The sequence below is a fragment of the Ciona robusta genome, chromosome 7 (assembly GCF_009617815.1).
Source record: "Ciona robusta chromosome 7, ASM961781v2".
NCBI classification, from domain to species: domain Eukaryota; kingdom Metazoa; phylum Chordata; class Ascidiacea; order Phlebobranchia; family Cionidae; genus Ciona; species Ciona robusta.
Genome location: NC_143241.1, coordinates 5,988,510 through 6,009,509, shown reverse-complemented (window position 1 = coordinate 6,009,509; position 21,000 = coordinate 5,988,510). Strand labels below are relative to the sequence as shown.

Sequence of the window (21,000 nt, the reverse complement as noted above, 5' to 3'; positions counted from 1 at the left end):
CACCCATACCTTAGCAGTGTATATCATAGGCCATGTGTAGGTTGTGTGTTTAACTGCACAAAATACAGGGTAGAATGCTACAATTTAGTGGTCTTACTCATACGAAACACACCTTTTCGCGTGTTTTTGCCTTTTTTCTAAGTCCTCTGTCTGTTAGTTTTCTATATAGGTTAGAACTCCAAGTGTGTACTGTTATGGCACGCCGTGGGACTTGGGATTTAATCCAGAGTTGGCTCAGTCCAAAACAAACACGCATAGGCTACCTTCAATAAGGTCACAGCTTGGACTCATATATAATTTAGAGTCCTTTAGACTCATGTACCTCGCTATAACGGTAGCATTGTTGTACTTATGTTTTGACTCAGCGGGGTGCAGTAAGTCGAATTTAATTGCCAGCACCCAGCCTATATATGCCCACCCACGTAAAATACATTCAGGCCCAAAACACTTCATTAGCTGGCTCTCTCAAGCGTGCACGCTTAGAAAAACAGCCATATTTTGCATTATTAATCAGTTTCATATACACGTACACCCGGACTGTCCTATATGTCCTTTATAACGTGATCCCCAATAAAGCTATCAACACCAGAGCTTCAGGTTAAGTCGAGGTCTTACCTGGAACTTTGGTAATTTCGTCAGTTAATATAACGGAGGGGTAGCCGGGCCTCTGGGCTTGCAGGCGTTCCGTCAATCACAGAACTCGACATGACATCACCAGCCGAAGCAGTATACTTCGCCGGTTATTGTCGCCAAGTGACGTATACGGTGTCCTGAAACCAGTTGATCGATATACCCGCATTAATATGCAGTTCTCCCTGCAGCGACAACCAGCAGTGCATTAGATTAACTAATTCAGTTGACCGTCTATGCAGGAGAGGGTTTTGGCAGAGCTACAGCCTTTTTTGCGTTGGTTTGATTTGCCACTATACGCGAGTAGATTTAATTAATTTAGAAAATAGGTCTCGGAAGGAATTATTTTGCAAGTAAAAGAAACCAGTCGACAGCATTCCGGGTGTTGTGAATTGCTCGTAAACGTCTGCACCTCAGGTTCAGGGAATTGGTTGCTACGTTTTATTACCAGAGGCTATTCATGTACGATACGCTGAGCAAACAACAAAGATGGAGTTGCTAGCGAGATTCAGATTCGACAGCATATGAAGTAGTTTTGTGAGCCTTTCCCGCAAGGTTTTAATGTTCAGGTTGAGGTTGTGAGTTTGCGGTGGTTCGTGCGCGGAAAAAAACGATATTCGTGCTAGTGAATTTATTCCTGTGGTGTTATGTGTAGCGTATACGCCGCCCCACAACGTGCGGCTGTAAGGTGTCTGTCAGTGGTCCCTGTTTCTTAACTGTGTAACTGAATTTGTGGGGCACGAACATGGCGTACTACCTCTCCGCCCAAGAGCCGGGGACGCTGACCGAGGAAGAGATTGAGGCGATTGAGGCTTACGATTCGGCCATGCGCGTTATGAAAGGTAAGCGGAATAAGCGTGACTAAAAAAAAGGCCGCCTAAAGCTGAGTTGATTTTTGTAGTTGCAGCTTTTTTGTGCGGAACGTTGCATGGCATTCTTGTATGGCGTTTTACGCGTGGTTTTGGGTTGTTTTGGGCTTATTTAAAACTGCAACGTGTTTGCAGAATATGTATAGCAAAAATGACAGCTTTTTGTCACTATGGGGTAAAATAGGATACATTTGGCGTATAATATCTCATATTTCCTGACTGTGTTATAAGTAAGTAACAAAGCTGTTTAAAGGCGTCATGCTATATTGTTGTATATTTGTTTGAATGTTTCTTGTTTACTACGAAATGTTACGATAAGAGAACGTAAACATGTACCATCTAACCCATAATCTATATTTTTACAAAGTCGTCTAATAAGGTCCCCAATTATCCTCTCCTTCCTAACTCACACATACATTCATATTTGTAACGCCTTATATATTGACTCCCTGTGGGCGAGCCATGTTTCATTGCATTGGCATTTAGCTGCAGAATGTGACCTAATATGCTAAATTAATCGCTCTCAGCCACAAAGCCCTGGAAGTACCGGGGGCGTGTAATCTCTCTTTTAAAGGATTAAGCTCTATAATGGTAATCAAATTCAAAAGAATTTTTAACCCGTCAGCTGACGATTGCTGCCTGCTTTATCCTATGTCAAATACAATAACCCTATACATTTCAGTATATTATACTATATGATTTAACCACTAATATATATAGTAGGGTGAGGAGAGATGGGACACCTTTAGCACGTAATATATTAATATCTAACATCGTGAACGTGTTTTAATCAATTAACAACGGTCTTTGGAAGTCATGAGAATACAGTTTGTTCTTGTTTTCTACCAAATTAGACGAGAAAATGGAATGAAAATGCGTCCCATCTTTCCCCACCGCATTATATAACGTGATTTTGAAATTTGCCAGTCTATATGACTACTATGACTATATGTGTAATTAAGCATTAGCGGTATTCGTTTCATGGTCAGTGTATGAATTTTGAACGTTTTGTTATGAAAACAAGTTTGATGCATTTTTCAGTATTCTGTAGCTTTGTCGTCTCATTCTATAAGATATTGTTTGACCAGTGCTATCGTTTTATTTGATCTATTGTTCTATTGACTTAAAGGAAGCTTTGCTCGCCATCTCCTACTGTTTTGTATTGACAACACAAACTGAATGTGTATAACGTCGAATTGAAGTACCAACTTCCACAGTGGTAACTACAGACCAGTGAAACAAATTGCTTTTCAAGCCAGTACAGGACCGTGTTAAGCAGCTAGCTTCTTAAGACAGAGTGAAATCTCATATAGCGTTTGAAATCGACATTTTCTCTCATAAACCAGTGAAACAAATTGCTTTTCAAGCCAGTAAGACCGTGTTAAGCGGCTAGCTTCTCCAGACAACCTAAACGCTCGTATAGCGATTGGAATCGACATTTGCTCTCATAAGTTCATGAATGGTGACAGCTGTCGCGGGAACTCCGGCCCTAAGTCGACCGTATCCCAGTTTAGTGTTTGGAATGCGTTTACCAGTACGCGCAGTATTGCGATGAAAGGTATATTGGCTTTGGATCAGCCAGACGTATACGTGTCAGAAGCAAATTTAGAAAGAGTAAAAGTGTTATCTGTATGTAGTATTGATATTGACTGCATACATATGCTAATAGTTTTAAACAATTAGGCCGAAAGTAGCTATTACAGTATAAACTATATTGGTTCAGTTTATATTTAGAATTTAGAAAGAGTGTTGTAAAGGTAGCGCTGCATGTTGTATTGACTGCATGCAAATATATGCTAATAGTTTTAAACATTTAAGCTAAAAGAGTTATTACAGTATATACGGTTATTAATAACATTGCAAGTCATCTATCAAAGTTTAACAGTGATTTATTGGTTGTTTCATAGTTTCCGTTGCCTGTTTTAATCACATATGGTTAATTTATATATCGTTTTATGGTCGGATACAGTTATAGGCAGTTATACGGTTGGTGTTGAGACAGGACAGCAGCTGAAACTTTGTCTGATGTTTTATGTTATGATATTGCGTCTAGACAGCGTTTTAAGGCGCAAGGGACAACGTGCCCACAGCGTAGAGTAATTTGGTAGGGCTGTGTACAAGAGCTTGTACCGTGTGGTTACTTAAGAGCACGATTATTTTGAATTGTTGCTCTTAGAGTGCAGCAAGGCGTAAAGGCACGTGACTGGCGCTAATTATGAAGTTACGTCAGTGAAATAATTGTACCTGTGAGTGTGGGAGTAGGGGGAGAAGAGAGTGAGCAAACAACGTTCATTCCAATGCTCGTGGCGCGCCCTCTCTCCAGCTATAGTGTGTGCATTTCTCAGTGGACCGTTTCAAACAATAGAAGAGAGAGTGGGTGGCGATTTATCATTCATATTTTGGGCGAAAGCACAATAGAACAGCGGTGTACCAATAAGTTGTGGCGCGGTTAGCGGTTCTGTAGGTTTTTCGGTAGTAAAGTGACAGTAAACGCGCATTTTGACGAGCCAATTCACGTTTACGGGTTGCTGCGCACATGCAGCAGGTTTTGCGAGTAAATCTAGTCGAGTGCCCCGGGCGAGTTATACTTAGATAACTTTGCATCCGCCGCATAACTTGAACGCTGCGCGGTTTGGCATCGGTTTGCAGAGGAGGCAATGTAGTGCTTATCTTGCGGTAAAATTTAGTAATCAGTCGATATAAAACTGCAATAAACGCGTTCAATTGCTTAGGCAAATTACAAACCTCAAGTGCGTAATCACTCGACTGTGCCCACGTCACGGCTGCTACGTCACGAATCTGCGAACCATAACGTCTCCAGAATGTAGGGAATTACACCCAAATCCTGTAGTAAGAAAACAGCCGTTTCCGAAAAACAATATGTCAGCATATGTAAGCCAATGGCCAGGAAATTGTTTAAGGTAGTTAAAAAGTAAATGCCCTTATCAGCTAGAATCTAAATTAACATTTGAACAGACGCAAGAATTGCTTAGTGAAGTAGTTGACCCCTTTATTCTAAGCGTTGAAGTCTATTGGCTACTGGTTAACCATTAACAGTATTGTAAATAGCAAAATAATTAATCAATAAAACCGCTCCACCCACGGCCGCATGTCCTTTCTCACTGTTATTTTAAAGCTGACGACAGGTCGTGAGAGCCGTGGCAATTCTAATATCGTTTCTAGTGTGTAGTAAATGTAGCATTTCTTATGACGTGCGTGTTATTAGTTTCCGCCGAGCACTTGTAAGAATTCGAGCCGCTTTGTTTTGTAGCAGCCAAGAAGGAACAGCTGGCATACTCGTTCGGTTGGCAACAGGCGTACTGCTGTAGACTATTTGGTTTAATTGGCAACGGCATTTCATTATTCAAGTGGCATTAACAAGGCGCATGAGTTTAGTATACCATCAGTTTAGTACGGCAGAACGAGAGAACGGAATTAAGCATTAGGTTACAGTTTCACATCAGTACACAGTAATTGTGCACTCGAGATTATACTGCCTCATACTATAAGCTTTGGTTATGTAACTAAATCATTGAATGGCTCCGTTGTTAGATCGGATAAGAGCTGAATATATAAAAACAAGTAGGCAAGTTTGTGGGTAATGCTTGGATCCCCTTGGCTAGGGAAAGTGTAGAGTAGTATGGAAGCTGCTAAAGAAGACCCCTCCAGGGCTGACAACAGTGCTGGAGATGCTATGCAATCTATTATCGTTAAATATTGCGGTAAGTGACATAATTTCAGCCCTGCTACTCAGTTTCGTAATTGGGCATTAACGTAGCCATAACCGGATGCATTTTTTTATGTTTACAAAATAATAACATAACGAGGAAAGAATTAGCAGCAAAACGACATTAAACCCATACGGCTATACGCTATGAAAACTACTCCAGTAAAGTGTCAAACAAAAGCATGGCTGCTAAACTAGCGATACATTATAATTTCACGCATATCGAGACATTTAATTGAAACAAATTTAAATGTAATTGAAAAAATAGTTTGTTTGAAGTTCTACTTGACCCAAAGTACGTGTTTTTAGAAAATACGGAAGTGAAATGAGCACCGGCACACTTATGCTTCCGGTTCAGTTAAAGTGCGCTATACTTTCTATTGGTTTGCCATTTGTTAAAAGACAATTCTCAGATGTACGATGTGAATGATATTGGTTTAACTTTTTTATTAAATGTTTATCAGAACGTACGCATTGTTCATGCCTTTTCGTCGTTTGTTAAGCGGTGATTACGGAGGTAAGACATAGTAAGTTGGGGTAAGATGAGACATTTTCTCATTCCATTTTCTCGTCGCATTTGGTAACAAACAAAGAATATTTAGGAGTTGTATAACCGTAGTACTGTTAAATCAGGAATTATTTTTAGCTGCCAGCGGTATCCCATCTTACCCCACAATACTATACTACAAAAGCAGTAAAAATACTGTTACTTTACTAGTTGAAAGTATAACAAGAGAGTTGGAACCGATTAGTTGACGCGTATCTGTATCGTATTCAATGTGCGTAATCTTACGGTCGTTTTCGTATTAAGTCCCACAGGCATTTGCGCTAAGTTGCCAAAATATTCCCGCATACCAAAGGTTATACACGATCTATATCTTTATAAGACGTTACGCGAATCAAGCAGAACTAGCCAACGTCATCCATAAAAACTCTGTTTGAAAAGGTCAATTTCAAAGGCGATTTCCTGTGCTATAGCACTCGTGCGTTATGTTTATTGCCCATTCACCAACCAAAGCCCGCGCCATAAAGTGTAATCATAATATAACAACTGGTCGATAGTACCGGTGATACCGGACAGCTATAGTCAGCTAACCTAATTCAGCTTTAATTGATGAATTTACTATTACAGTACAGTGTACCTTTGTATCCGCAGTTCTGTTTACTTTTCCCCCGATTAAACTTTTGGTTTGAATTTAGAACGGAAGCGTTTTCTTTTCCGCACTTAGCGGCCTTTCTGAACTTCCTAATTCTCACAACACTCAATTCGATTGGGCGATGACGTAACTCGTTTAATAGCCAGGTGCAAGTGATGGATTGAGTGCAGACATGAAAAATCCACCCACGACGATTTTACTCTTTAAAAACATCCTCTCCTATGCGAATACTCCTGTAATATAAAAATGTCTAGCCTTGGATAAAACAAAATAAAATTGAGTTTTATGAAATTTTACTCAGAATATGTGTTCCAGTGTTCTGATTAGTTTGCTGCTTTCTACTGTGTCTATTATTAGATAGCACCTTAACTTGGTTAACCTTTCCTCTCATAGCAGTTCTTCGTATTTTGAAATTTAATATGACTGAAGATCGCCGGTGTGTACGTTTGGGTTTATCAACACTATTGAATAGGGTGTAATTTAGCGTCATTTTCTACGTAATGTTAGCAGCAATTCACACGCCGCGTGGTTTTGTATTCATTATTTGTAAGGAGTTACCCGTCGTTGCCTACGCTGAGCCTCTCCGTACACCGGTTCGCTGCTCAAGAGTTTGGATTCGGTCGTAGAAAAAAGATAATAGGCGCACTCATATGTGAAGGATTGTGTATCAACGGGCCGCGAAGGAAAAAAGATTCGTCAGCGCCGAAATTTGCCGGCGACAAGTCAATATCATCATTTGGCTTTCAATCGTTTTAAATAAGGACGCGAACACGCGAAAGGCAAACAGCGCTTTGACGTTAACGCCTTGTAGCCAGATGGACGTGGCTAATAATAATATAGTTCTGAACAGTAAGATGGAAACATATTCAAGCAGTATAGAAGGGAAAATAGATTGTGGAAGAGGTCTTGTTTTGTATTTTGTTATTTTATATAGCAGTTTTACGTGCCCGAAGTGTTTTGTGTCCGTGACAAAATTGTACATTATTTTATTCGTAAACAAATGGCTGTATTCCGTTGCTATATAACTGAACAGAAGGTTTAACGTGCAGGAGATTTCTTGTTTTCCCTGCCGTAATTGTGCATTAACATATTCGTAAAGTACAGACTGTTTCCAGTTGCTATATAACTGAACAGTCTGGGAGTTCAAGCGCGAACTGTTTTCATAAGAGCGCGTATTTTATGCTTCGTGATTGGCGACTAAGAATTACATGCAGTACAGTGTAGTGCGCAGTTTTTAACGTTACATTTTTCCATTTTTAGACGAGCGCGACCAAGTTCAGCGCAAAACTTTCACGAAATGGGTGAACAAGTATTTATCCAAGGTAAGTTCACGATCTTGGTATACTGAATGTGACGAATAGACTGGGTATTTATAATGTACTGATAGTTTGTTTAAGCACACTTGAGTGCCTTTGCCCTGAGTCAATGTAATAGTGTAACACCCTTTTAAAAGAGAAAAGCTATCAATTTTTTTTTATGGTGCAATTTAAACCATGTAGCATTTTTATACAAAAAACTTAACGTTAAAAACATTATTTACAGTACAAATTCTGTATTGTACTTTAATATTTATATATATCTAATTCTATAAATTTGCACATTTTTTTGTCGAATAGTGATTACTGATTTATACTTTTTAATTTTACAGTTAAAAACATTATGTACCTTACAAATTCTTATTGTACTCTAATGTATCTAATTGTCTAAATTTGCATATTTTATGCATAGACATTTTTTACCAAATAATGACAGATACTTTCAAATTTTAGCAAAACAGACGCGTTGAGAATCTTTATGAAGATTTTCGAGATGGCCATAATCTCATTGCGTTACTCGAGGCACTGTCGGGCACTTCACTGGTAAGGTTCATTTAATGGGCTTTGCATACCTTACTTTACTTAAACCTTAAGCTTATCTGGCCTTTGGCTTCAAACATGCGTCATTGAAATAAGTGATATTAGAATTTGTTTGTATTAAATTTCGAACAGTCTGACTCATTTTTAATAATGGCTAGACCTTTACATAAGTTTCAAATCTTAATTCTAATCTCTTGTTTTTTCTTCTTTCCTGCACGTTTTACAACAGTCTTACTTTGGTGTTCACGCTATCGGTGTTCTAACCCTTTTTCTGCGTGATGTGTTTTCTTTCCCACCCACAACAAATAGTTCACACTACTGCAGTGCGATTTTTTTGACTCAAAATGTAATTAAACGAGTAAAAAAATGAAGAAAAATCTTGTATTAGAAATGTCTTTTTATTTTTAGAGTGGATTCTAAATGACTGTTTGACAGCATGTTTTTTGTTCGCTTGATTTTTGTCCTCAAAAGGCCGTAACCTTAGCCAAAACACACACTCTCTTTACTATGTTGGTTAATTCAGTTTACAAATCTGCAGTGTCAGTTTACTAACTGTTTCTTTCTTTATTCCCCCTTTCCTTGTTTTGTTGTTCTATCCCCTTTATTTTCTCATGTACAGCCTCGAGAAGGAAACTACATGTCACACATGAGATTGGTAAGCACTCTACTTTCTGTACTAAACCTACAATTTCTATTTTCTGTACCAAACGTACCAAAAACCACTTCATTTCCTTCTTTTCATCTTTCAACATTCTATTCAAATGCTTTTGATAATATTTTGATAATTTATTTTCTGTTCATACATGATAAATTCCAGTGTAAAACTGCTTTATTTTTTTCCAGCCAAGAGAAAAAGGTCGTATGCGATTTCACCGCTTACAAAACGTTCAAATTGCTTTGGATTTCCTTAAAGGGCGAAAGGTACAATTAATTTAATTTTACACAATTTTACTTAATTCCCAAAATTCCAGCCCTGTTAACAATCATTTAACGCCGCCCTTTTTTCCAGCTACGTCTGGTAAACATAAGAAATGACGACATCACAGACGGCAACCCCAAACTCACCCTCGGTCTTGTTTGGAACATCATTCTGCACTTTCAGGTAATAAGACACATGAAACCACCCCAGCCTATTATGTTACAATTCAGCTATATCAACATAGTTTCATTAGAAACAAGCCTTATTGTTGTCGGATTAATTTTGATCAATTTACCAAACATTGATACCTTGTTGACACAATGTTACATCATTGTAACAAACAGCAGTGCTGAAAAAGCCTTTCAAAGCTTTTAAATTTCCTATAATTCTCAAGGCCACAACATCCTTGCGGTTGCAATGTATGTGAGATGTGATACGAATATATAGCCCAGGGCAGTTGTTTTTCTGTATAAACACCAGTTTTCCAAGAGAATTTGTTTAACGTTGTAGAAAAAATTATTGTATTTACACAATATGTACATTTTTGTGAGCTTGCTGCTTATTAAACATACACAGATACTCATTCGACATAAATGTAACCAGAAAAATTGTAGTGATTATATATAATTTACTCTCTTTTAGTCCTACGCAAATTAGTTTGTTCGGTGTGACGGTGTTGTGCAGCTAAATTTAGTATAGTGTTTCGCTGTTAAATATTGTTCAATATGGAACAGTTTAATTTGTTCAGCATTGCGCAAATAAATTTGCTCATTGCTGCACAACAAAATTTCTTCAGTGTTGTCCACAATTTTGTAATTTTCCATTTTTACCTCAGATTGAAGACATCACTGTTGAGGGCACAGAAGACCTATCTGCCAAGCAAGCACTCCTTATATGGGCACAGAGGAACATGGAAGGTTACGATGGAATCAAGGTCACAAATTTTTCATCCTCCTGGAGAGATGGAAAAGCATTTAATGCAATTTTGCACAGAAACAAGTAAGTTATATCACTCTGGCAATAATACTAGGTCTCCTGTCACCATAGGGGCTAACACGAATAGAATTAAACATTTAAAAAAAAGGTCAAAACCTTGGCTTAAATCTCAGGTCCCAGGGCATGCTTTGCGTAGGACCTTACCCACAGAATCATATTATACAGTAAACAACAAAATAAGCAACCCAGGTCTAAAGTACACATGGTCATGGCATGTCTTGCCATAGGACCTCAGCCGAATAAAGTAGAATCACATTTAAAAAGCTACCTAAATGCCAAACTCAGGCCTAAATCCCAGGTTCCTTGACATGCTTTGCCAGGCTTCACCCATATAAAAGTGATTTTTTACATATTTATTGGCCCATTTCAATTTATTTACCCAGTGTTCAGTATTTGTACAACACTGAACACTTGCTGTTAAGATTACTTTGCAGTGACTGAAACACCATGTTATGTTTTTAAATAATTTATGTTGTATATGGTATGACAGTGAGTCATGTATTGTATGAATCATAAACAGAATCTAGGTGCGATTATTTAAAAAACATTTTGATACTTTCTAATGTAAGTCCTAAAATATTTTTTTAATACACTAACTTACAAATGTTTTAAAGTTTTCTATGTAAATAAGTCAATAAGTTAATTTTAATTTTAATTTTTTAAATTTAATACCTTAATTTTTTTTCTTGTTGCAATTAATTTCAAATGTTTTACAAATTTATAATGTAATAACTTCAAAAAATTTTTACATTTTCTTATGTAATACTAATACCTTACTTTTGATATAAAATGCTGCTTAATAGAAAGTTATCAATACTGGTATTTTTCTTTATATAATACATACTCTGCTACTCCATCCTTTTTGTTACACTATCTTTTCACACCTAACAACAGCTTACGTAAGCCCAAATTATCGCAAAATATATAATTCAATAGTTAATAGCAAATTTCATAACAAAACCAACAATTTTTTACACTTTTCACACAATCAGAGCTTTATTTTCTCTCTCTTGTTATTCCTATTGAAAAAGCCCCCCCCCCCTCCTGTGGGGTTTGATTATTATCTTTACGTTTCTTGAATATCTGCTTGAATAACCAAACCCACACAAATAGCTGCTCTTTATTATGTAGCATTGTCTGTAAATCTCTCCTGCTGTCAAGAAGCTTACAATTTTGCAATTTTCGCAAGACTTTTTGCACTTTTGTTTTTACAATTTAGGTGCAAATTTTACTATATGGTTTTGAAAGACTGTTTTTATCCTTTTATGTAAAGAATTCTAACTCTTTACAGTAAAACCTATTTTCAGTAAAACCATCTTTTAATATTTTAAACACTTTTTATTTCCACAGAAATTTTTGCTATATATTTTTACAAAAAAATATATTTTATCATTTTTCTTTTATGAAAATTCAAACTCTTTTAAGTATTTTTATTCTCACTGATTTTGTGATTTTAAACGTTTTTTTATTTTCACAGTCCTGAACTCATTGACATGAACAAAGTGATGGCAAACGACAACAAAACAAACTTAGATCAAGCGTTTGCAAAAGCTGAAAATAAATTTGGCGTCACCCGATTACTAGATACTGAAGGTAAAATAGTTTTGGTCTAACATTTTTTGGAATCTTCTTTTTTTGAAAGAAATACTAAGTTTTCATATTCATATATATAACAATGATATTGCCTATTGTTAAGTGATTTTCAAGGCACTTTTGTGCTTTTTGGTTGCACATATTTTGAAACCAGTACCTAAGTATTACCTATTTAAATGTAACATTACATGCTTGACTATTTAAGGTTTTATCTTTTTTTGCAAAAACTTTTTAACATTTTTTTTAACATAAAACTCCCACCCAGATGTGGATGTTGATCGTCCTGATGAAAGATCCGTCATTACATACGTTTCATCACTTTATGATAAATTTCCACAAGTTCCCCCTCTTCCTACCTCTGTCACTAAAGAAGTAAGTTTCAAAAAAATTTAAATAAATAAATAATTTTTGTTTTTTTCTAATTTTTGTTCAGTTGTTTATTATAAGGTTACCTCTGTCATTAAGAAGTTAGTTTCAAAACGATTTTTCCTGGCCCTATATTTTTTGTTCAAAAAAAAGAATTATAAAATTACCCTTTCAGTCTTAATTACACAAACTGTAACAATATTCTTAAATGCAAGTATGTTTATTTTTTCCATTTATAACGCATCAAAAAGACTATAACACATATTCTCTTAGGTACATAACTTTTAACAGTAATCCTAAATGCAAGCATATATATATATAAAACACATTATGATCATATAACACATTTTTAACCCAGGAATGGCAGTATGCTTGGGAGGAATATCGGCTCCTTACAACTTCTCTATTTGAGTGGATCCAAACACAGACGTGCATTCTTTGTAGAAGAGATGACATCAAGTCTGCTGAATCACCTGCTCAAGTTAAAGCACTTATTGTGGAACTTAAGAGATTTGAAACAGAGGATGTGCCATTGAAAGAGGTAAGGAAATGGATTTTTGTCGAATTTTTTTGATTTTCAGCTGTTTTTGGCTCTTTTTGTAAAATAAGCGCCGTTTTTTTTGTAATATGATCTGTATTGGCAGACTACTGTTTATTTATATCAGGCATTCCAGCTTTTTATATTGTGATTTTTGGGGTGTTTTTAAACCTTAATTGTGTGTTTTAGCAAAAAATGAACCATCTAATTAAAAAAATTAGCTAATTTTATCAAGATTATGATTAAATGAATTTATTTTACGTTTTCTATTATTTTTCTTTTAATTTTTTTTTAAATTTTGCCTAAAAATTACAAATTTAAATTCATTAAAACCTTGTATTTTACTTTTAGGCTGACTTAAGGTCACTTGTATCAATGTACGTTGATGTACAAGAACTCAGCAGCAAATCACGTGGCAAGTATATGCCAGTGTCTGGGTTTGAACCCAAGAAAGTTGTCAATGCATGGGAGGGAATGGTGCATGAAATGAGTGAAAGGGACAACCACCTTACTATTACATTCAACAGGTAATATTTTTTTACTTCTGCTACCAAGCATAATGTAAATAATATTGTAGCGAATTATCTGGTATAAAAACGTATAATTAGTCGCTCATCTTGTGTAAAAACGGGGTGTTTTTTCATTATCTGAAGTTCACCTTACTGTTACATTCAACAGGTAATATTTTTTTACTTCTGCCACCAGGCATAATGTAAATAATCTTTTAGTGGCTCATCTGGTATAAAAAAGTATATTTTTTATCATCTGAAAAAATTATGTAAAGTCTTCCCGAATGGCATACGAAGTTTTGAAATAAGTCGCTAAAAGATTATTTTAACAGGTTAGGTAGACTGTTATAGTATTGGAAATAGTTCGGCAACTACAGATAATTTCAGGGACATGACAGATTAGGCCATTTGCCCAAAATTGCTATTTTATGTTGAATGTATTAAGATGACATTTATATTAAAATATGCCATTTTTTTTAAGATTGGCTGTGCCACTTCACTGGTACAGAAAAACTATTTGCTTCTTTTAGGTTAAAAATAGAACGCGTATGATTTGGGTTTTTTATTCATTATAGTCACATGTTATATTATACATTTTTTTGTATATAAGAATTTAACTACTAATATTTGTGTGTAGGTTGAATGCACTTCATGAAGTCACGCTTAAAATAGCCAAGGGTGCCGATGAATGTAATGATAAACTTAACCAAGCTAATGCAGGAATACAAAGGGTAAGTTTGAACATATATATATGTCTCACCTAAATCAATCAATAAAAAGGGGTACTGTCAATCAATAAAAGGGGGTACTTGCCCCTATATATCCTTACACATCCCCAAAAAGGGGCTTTTAAGAACCTCTGTATTATTTCTATTAAAAAAAAGTTTAAAAAAAATTATGAACTCAAATATTTGAAACACCTGTAATGTAGTGTAAAGCAATAATTTAAGACTTTTTTATTGTTAAAATAAAAATATATATTTATTTATTTATTTATTTTTTTTATATTTTATTTTTTTACATATAAAAAAAATGACTGTACATTTTGCGATTTTGCAATTTTTTTTCGCAAAACATGTTCGAGTCTCCAAATGTACAGTCTGATGAGTTTTAACGAAATGAAATGTGACACAGTTACATTCTATATACATATATATATATAATATAATTATATATTTTGAAAAAGTTTGTATTCAAATTTAAACCAATAGTTAAAAAATGGATATATATATATATATATGAAATGTTTCAAAAATGTAATGAGTATTGAATTTCTCAGATAATGAATGGCGAAGACGATGCGAAACTCCACAGTGATGTCAAGGCTTTACTTGATTCCTGTGATGGGGATATTCGTACATTGTTTGTTGATGTACAATCTCTCAAAAACAGCGATTACTACCAAGCTGAAGATATGTATAAAACGTGAGTGGGCGTGTTTTTGTCTGCCAGAATCTAGAGGGGTGTTTTAAAGTTTTATATAAAACATAAATGGCTCATTTGTCTGCTAGGTGTAGCGACCACACTTAATTTCTTCCAATTAAATGTAAATATGTTTTTAACTGTAAGCGTGTTTTAACAACTATTTAAAGTTTTCCTATTCGAAAAGATAAATAAAGTTAATATTTATTATTTTGTTATAATTTTTAATTTTTTCATTAAAAAGTGTCTAATAATATATATATATATAAAAATGAAATCACAAATTAAATGCATTTATGCAAATGATACCTTTAGTTAGGTATTCGTATTCTTATATGTTTAAACTATACCGATAAGTTTGTTATTTTGAAAAACCACTTAATTTTTGGCGACAGTAGTTTAATCATATTACACTGTGTATATAATTCAATTTGTGAATATTTTTGTGGTTTTGAAAGTCAAAAATTAAATTTGAAATTAAATTGTGTCCAATTTTCCAACTATTCAATTTAAAACCATAATGAAGTCACAACACACAAATCTCTTGAAATTTTTCCTTTTTGTCCGCTTTTAACCCCTTTATAAACCAGTTGCGCTGATTTTAAAATATCTAGTAAACAAAAAATAATCATTTTATTTATCACTTTTTAAACAAAAATCATATTTAATATTTAAAAAAATTAAAATTTATTACTTTTTAAATGAAAATTATATTAAATATAAACAAACGGCAAAAATTTAAAAAACAAGTTTGGGTAAAAATATAATATAACTTATTTCCAGCGTTTTCGCTTTACATGAAAAATGGATTGCGTTAAAGTCTGAATACAACATGGCGCTTCAACACATTGAGCAGATTAGGCTTGACGCACTTGCTAACATGAAACCCAAACTAGAGGATACAAACGAATACAGATTCCTTGTCCAGTGCATAAAATGGGTGGAGGAAAAACAGGTAAAAGTATATTTCAGATTCAAGTAAAACTATTGTTTTGGATAAGAGGCTTTTTATTTTGTTTGTTAAATTTAATTTTTTTATAATAGTAATTTTTTGATTTTTTTTTTTTAATTTTATAAAAATTAAACTGTTTATTTTGAAAGCCTTAAATAAGCTATAAATTTGAACTGTTTATTTAAAAGATCAATTTAATATTTTTTTTACTTACATAAAAATTGTGCAAAAAGTTCACTGAACAAAAGTTAAACCAGTTGGCTGCATAGGTTTTTTCACTTGATTGTAAATACTGGAAAAATAAAAACAGTTTTTCTATTTTTAGGCATCAGTTGACAACTTTGCTTGGGGAACTGACTTTCCAACGGTTAAGCAACAGATTGAAGATTTTGCGAAACTACAGAAAGAAATTAGGAACTTTGAAAAAAGCGTGCACACTTGCCAACACGAGAACAAAGTAAAATTGATATGTCTTTCTCTCTCTCTTTATATATAGATATTTTTGCAAAAAAAAATAACTAAATTAACCTTAACGTTTACGAAACCAACATTGTCTTGTTTTTAACTAGTGTTTTAAAATTATGTTATTTTTTGTCTGGATTGATACATTTAAAAAAATTTAATAATAAAAAAAACAAAAATTTACAACTTTGAACAGAACAAGTTCGAAAATGGATCCAGTGATTTTGTCACTTACTGTCAGCTTCTCTCCACTTTGGAAGTAAACTACCAACTCTTATGTGTGAGTTAATATGTTCAGTATATTTTTTTCCTAATAAATGCAATTAAAAAAAACCTACTTTTTAAATTTTGATTAGTGCATTAGTACTTAAAAAGTTTATGTAAAAAGTACATTCTGCTGTAGTTGCTAGCAGGCCTAGCCTAAGTAATATATATTAGGGTGGGGGAAGATGGGTCACCTATTAACTTTATTTTCTCGTCCCATTTAGTAGTAAACGTATGACTCCCATAGAACGTTGGTAATTGTTTAAAACAAGATCAGGATTTGGATATTATGTGCTAAAGGTGTCCCATCTTTGCCGCCCTACTATATGTTTTTATTTTTTTTAACTTAGTTAAAATGTTTTAATTTTTACAGAATTCGGCCAACACAAGATCTGCTCACCTTGACAGTTTGATTGGTTTTGTTCGAGATGCAACAACTCATTTAATGTGGATGAACCAGAAGGAAGATGATGAAACTGTGAAGAGCATTCCAGATTATGACGCTCCTACTCTTGAGCAGGAATACCTGGTATGTAATGTTTAAATGTTATTAAAATTAGGAAATTTGATAAACAATTTTATTTTAAAGGTTTTTACCAAATTGTAAACGCAGTCTAAGTTTTTATTTTTTTTTGTTTTTTTTTTGGCATAAAGTGACAAACGTCAGATATATATGGTATTTTATTTACTGTGTAAAAAGGGTATAATGAAACATTACCAGTTTTCTCTCAAATCATAAATTTTTAACAAGACAAGCTTTACAACAACTAAAAACTTATTGTTTTAGACCTAAATCGGCAAAACTTGCCTAGTCCTACTTTAAGGCCACATCCTGCCAAAAACAGGAATAAATAAAAATCAGGAAATTTATCCAAAATTTGAAATTTTTTCCGAAATTTGAAATTTATCCAAAATTTGAAATTTATCCCAAATTTGAAATTTATCCAAAATTTGAAATTTGCCCCCAAATTTGAAATTTTTCCATAAACTTACCCAAAAATGTCTTTTAGAACCTAATGGGAGACATAGAAGCACGCGAGCCTTCATACACCTCAACACTTAAGAAAGGACAGCAGCTTGTAGGTGAACAACACCCAGCTAACAATGTAGTCAGTGCATACCTCACTGCACTTAAGGATCAATGGCAGCGGGTTCTTCACCTAATGCTCTGCCATGAGCAGCATGTGAAAGACCTTACACAACATGACCAGGTAATTCGTAATTTCAATTAAAGAACGTTTTTGGGAATTAAGTTTTTGTTTTGAATTGAAAATTTCAGGTGTTTAGCAATTTCAATTGAGTTAAATTATTTTTTTTAATTAATTTTTTTTTAAATTAAGAAAAATGACTTTTGGGCTTTTATTTTTAATGAAGGATTCCATTTTCGTGCATAATTTTTTCCACTAAAATCATTTTTTTAGCAAGTTTTTTAATAGAAATATGTACATCCAAAAATGTTCAAATTTACAAAAAATGTCATCGTTTTCTAGAAAAAAATTGGGACTTATTAACTTTATTTTTTTCAGTTCTGCCACAACTGTGCCATTGCCGAACGCAAACTTGAGGATTGTAAGAAAGATATTCAAGATTTGAACGAAACTATTGAAGATGGAATCAAATTATCAGATGTTCAAGAAATTTCAAATAAACTTAATGTAAGAAGTTTTTGTTTTGCTTTTTTTTCTCTCATTTTTTTTGTTTTATAGCCTATAATCTCGCTTTATAAATATGTAATAAAAAGTTATTTTTATAAAAAAAAATTAAAAAATTGAAAAAAAAAATTGAAAAAAAATCCAAAATTTTAAAAAATTAAAAAAAAATTTAAAAAAATTATAAGAAATTTAAATATCCAATAAAAAATTCAAACTTTTTAATTTAACAGAAACTGCAAGATGAAGTAGCTGACTTGAAAAAATCAGTTGACGTTATTAAAACACAGAGTAACGTTGTTCCTTGTGTTGAGGAGAGGCGAGTGGATGCTCCATGTGAAAAGAACGTTCATATTCAAGCACTTGTTACTTATAGGGGAGATAATGTAAGTACAGTTAAAAAAAAAGATTATTTTTTTCTAAACATAGCCGTCACATATTAATAGTAAAAAAATTATGAAAAAATACAGTTACGTTCATAGTTGTCAAGCGTAGGAAATCTCATTGATTAATGTGGCGAATGCAGTATACTGCTTGTTTGTATAGACACAGACACCTAACAGCAGGGTCAAATCTGAGGTGACATTGTTAAAATACAGTTACACCCATAGTTGTCAAACATAGGAAAGCTTATGTTCCTCAATTATCCTCTAGATCGCTGTCGCAAAAGGAGAAGACTGCATCCTCCTCCACAAGGAAGATGATCCGGCTCAAAACTGGACCGTGCAGACCGCATCCGGTCAAACTGGAAGCGTTCCCTCCCTCGTCTTCCGAATTCCTCCTCCCAGCTCCTCCAACATCCGAAGAGTGGATTCTTTGGATGAGGATTTGGAAAAATTGTCCGAGGATCAAAAAGTTTGCGAAAATCGATGGAAGTTTTATAAAGTTGTCGTAGGGAACAAAGAAAACTGCCAGAATGTTTTGTCCTGGAATATCGACACTGTAAGATTTTTTTTAAATATGGAAGGAACAATTATATTTTTAAGTAATCTGTGTTAAACTTTCAAAAAATGTTTAAAAAAATAATAAAATTCCCTTTGAAAATTTTAGATATTTTTTATGTTTTTTTGCTGTTGTTTTGGAAACTTTTTATATTTTCTGTCATTTTGGATATTTTTTATATTTTCTGTTTATTTTTAGAAAAAAAAAAAATTATGAAAATTTCTAATGAAATTCTGTCTTTCTAAAAAGTTCTTCAAAAATATTCAATTTTTTTCTTTTAGTACCGGACCCTGACTCCCACGGAGCGTGAAAATGCTCTTCATCAGCTCGCGGATGACCTTAATCAAATGGAAGATGTTTCCAAAGACATCCCTGATAACACCACCCCCCATATACAGAAATCATCCATGGATGTAAACCTATGCAGGCAACATGTGGAAGATTTGGAGAAGAAATTGCAAGAAGGTATTTTGAGAAATTATAAGGCTGTTTTTTGTTGCAGTTCTTGTTGTTTTTGTTATAATTTTAAACAAACTTTGCCTAATTTATTTAGAATTTTTTTAAATATTTTACATTTTTATATGATTTTTTTATGTGCAAAAAGGTATTTTAAGAAATTCCAATGCTTTAGGTTTTTTATGTTGTACTGTGTTTTTGGCATTTTTAGCAAATTAGTTTATTTTAATAAATTACAGAATTTTTTGACATCTATAATTTAAAAAAATTAGAACTTTAAAACTAATAGGGTATGTTCCTTTATGTTTCTGTATAACCATATAAGCAATGCTATTCATAAAACAGTGTTGCACAATGCAAAACGAACCTCCTTATTTTCAGTGTTGCGCAATTGAAACCAATCCCTAACTCCCCCAATTATATCACAGAGAATGATCTTGAAGAGACATGTCAATCCTACATCTCAAGACTTAATGTTTTGCTCCGGAGGATTTCGGATGTCCATGATACAGTGATGACCAGAGTGAGCAAAGATCTCCCTCAAGATAAAGATGAGGTTCAAGTTTTACTCCAGGAGCAAGAGGTATGTTGAGAATTTTCAGATTAACAATCAGACTTAACTTATTTTTTTTGTCGACTATTTTTTCACCATTTTTTTTTAGTTTAGCATACCTGAATTTACCCATAAAAAAAACAAAGGAATCTAATGTATCTGATACTTTATATAATTAGAGTTAAAATAACTTGGGACACAATTTACCAATATATTCAATTTGTAATAGGACTATCAAAGAAAACAAATTCAGTGTTTGTCGTTTCTGTAACTTACTACAAAAAATAGCAATATTTTTCTTCCAAGAAAATTAAATATAAAAAATGAGTGCCAATTTAAATTATTTGCTATCTAATACAGTAACAGTAATGCAAATCTTGTATAGGAGTATTGCTTTAGAAAGATAACTAAATAATAATAATGATTTCTTAGGCATCTGCAAATGAGCTTTCACGTCTAGAACCTCATTACTCCCAAACATGTGACGACTCACGAAAAATACTCGAAAGCAATCCGAAAACTCCTATGACACAACAACTTTCAACACAACTTGATGTAGTTGTGGATAAATGGAACAACACTTGGAACATCACTTATGTTTACCTTGATAAGTAAGAGACAAATGCTTTTTAGGTGTTTTTTCTGTTGAATAATATATTAGTGGCTTGTGGAAAAAACTGCGTTTTTATACCAGATGAGCCACTAAAATATTGTTTATAATATGTCTGGTCTGGTATTTTGCATGTGTTTGTTTTTGGCAAAATAATCATTTAAAAATTGAGTGTTGTTGGAAATTGTGACATGTACCCCCTAAAAGTGTCATACGGTTTTTGGTTTATCACCTTTTTTGGGTTATTCTTTTAAAAAATCACATTCCAATTGTTCAATAATATCTCAAAATACAAATAGTAAAGAATATTATTTTCAAAACTATATGCTACATATATATATATATGCTACCAAACCGTTACAAAATATTCTAAGTTCCCTAAAAAAAGCTTCATGGATCCAAAACCCCTACCAAACTTTAAAGCTATTAGCAACCTAGGTTTCTTAAGCAAGAAATGCAACTTCTTTTCATCCAAACTAACTAAAAAATCCCAACTAACTTTAATTTTTTTTGGCCAAACTAACTTTAAT

The 21,000-nt window shown here is 33.7% G+C and overlaps 1 protein-coding gene across 15 annotated transcripts in view; it reads left to right on the top strand.

Annotated features, from left to right (window-relative positions):
• The window catches only part of LOC149734168 (microtubule-actin cross-linking factor 1-like), a 101,729-nt gene that overhangs the window by 10,430 nt on the left and 70,299 nt on the right, over nt 1-21,000 (top strand). For 6 of the 15 annotated variants that reach the window (XM_089880775.1, XM_089880780.1, XM_089880777.1 and 3 more), the window contains 24 exons: nt 7,644-7,705; nt 8,153-8,242; nt 8,469-8,585; nt 8,859-8,894; nt 9,083-9,160; nt 9,249-9,341; nt 9,994-10,157; nt 11,632-11,747; nt 12,013-12,119; nt 12,472-12,654; nt 13,003-13,178; nt 13,798-13,891; nt 14,440-14,585; nt 15,366-15,537; nt 15,860-15,991; nt 16,193-16,276; nt 16,634-16,789; nt 17,271-17,471; nt 17,787-17,915; nt 18,143-18,295; nt 18,564-18,851; nt 19,133-19,316; nt 19,736-19,890; nt 20,293-20,471. In XM_089880775.1, the coding sequence (XP_089736901.1) occupies nt 7,644-7,705; nt 8,153-8,242; nt 8,469-8,585; nt 8,859-8,894; nt 9,083-9,160; nt 9,249-9,341; nt 9,994-10,157; nt 11,632-11,747; nt 12,013-12,119; nt 12,472-12,654; nt 13,003-13,178; nt 13,798-13,891; nt 14,440-14,585; nt 15,366-15,537; nt 15,860-15,991; nt 16,193-16,276; nt 16,634-16,789; nt 17,271-17,471; nt 17,787-17,915; nt 18,143-18,295; nt 18,564-18,851; nt 19,133-19,316; nt 19,736-19,890; nt 20,293-20,471 (3,295 nt within the window). Of the gene's footprint in view, nt 1-861; nt 1,473-4,681; nt 5,222-6,066; nt 7,287-7,643; nt 7,706-8,152; nt 8,243-8,468; nt 8,586-8,858; nt 8,895-9,082; nt 9,161-9,248; nt 9,342-9,993; nt 10,158-11,631; nt 11,748-12,012; nt 12,120-12,471; nt 12,655-13,002; nt 13,179-13,797; nt 13,892-14,439; nt 14,586-15,365; nt 15,538-15,859; nt 15,992-16,192; nt 16,277-16,633; nt 16,790-17,270; nt 17,472-17,786; nt 17,916-18,142; nt 18,296-18,563; nt 18,852-19,132; nt 19,317-19,735; nt 19,891-20,292; nt 20,472-21,000 lie in introns of those variants that run through there. The other 9 variants (XM_089880776.1, XM_089880773.1, XM_089880778.1 and 6 more) reach the window with 8 other exon arrangements.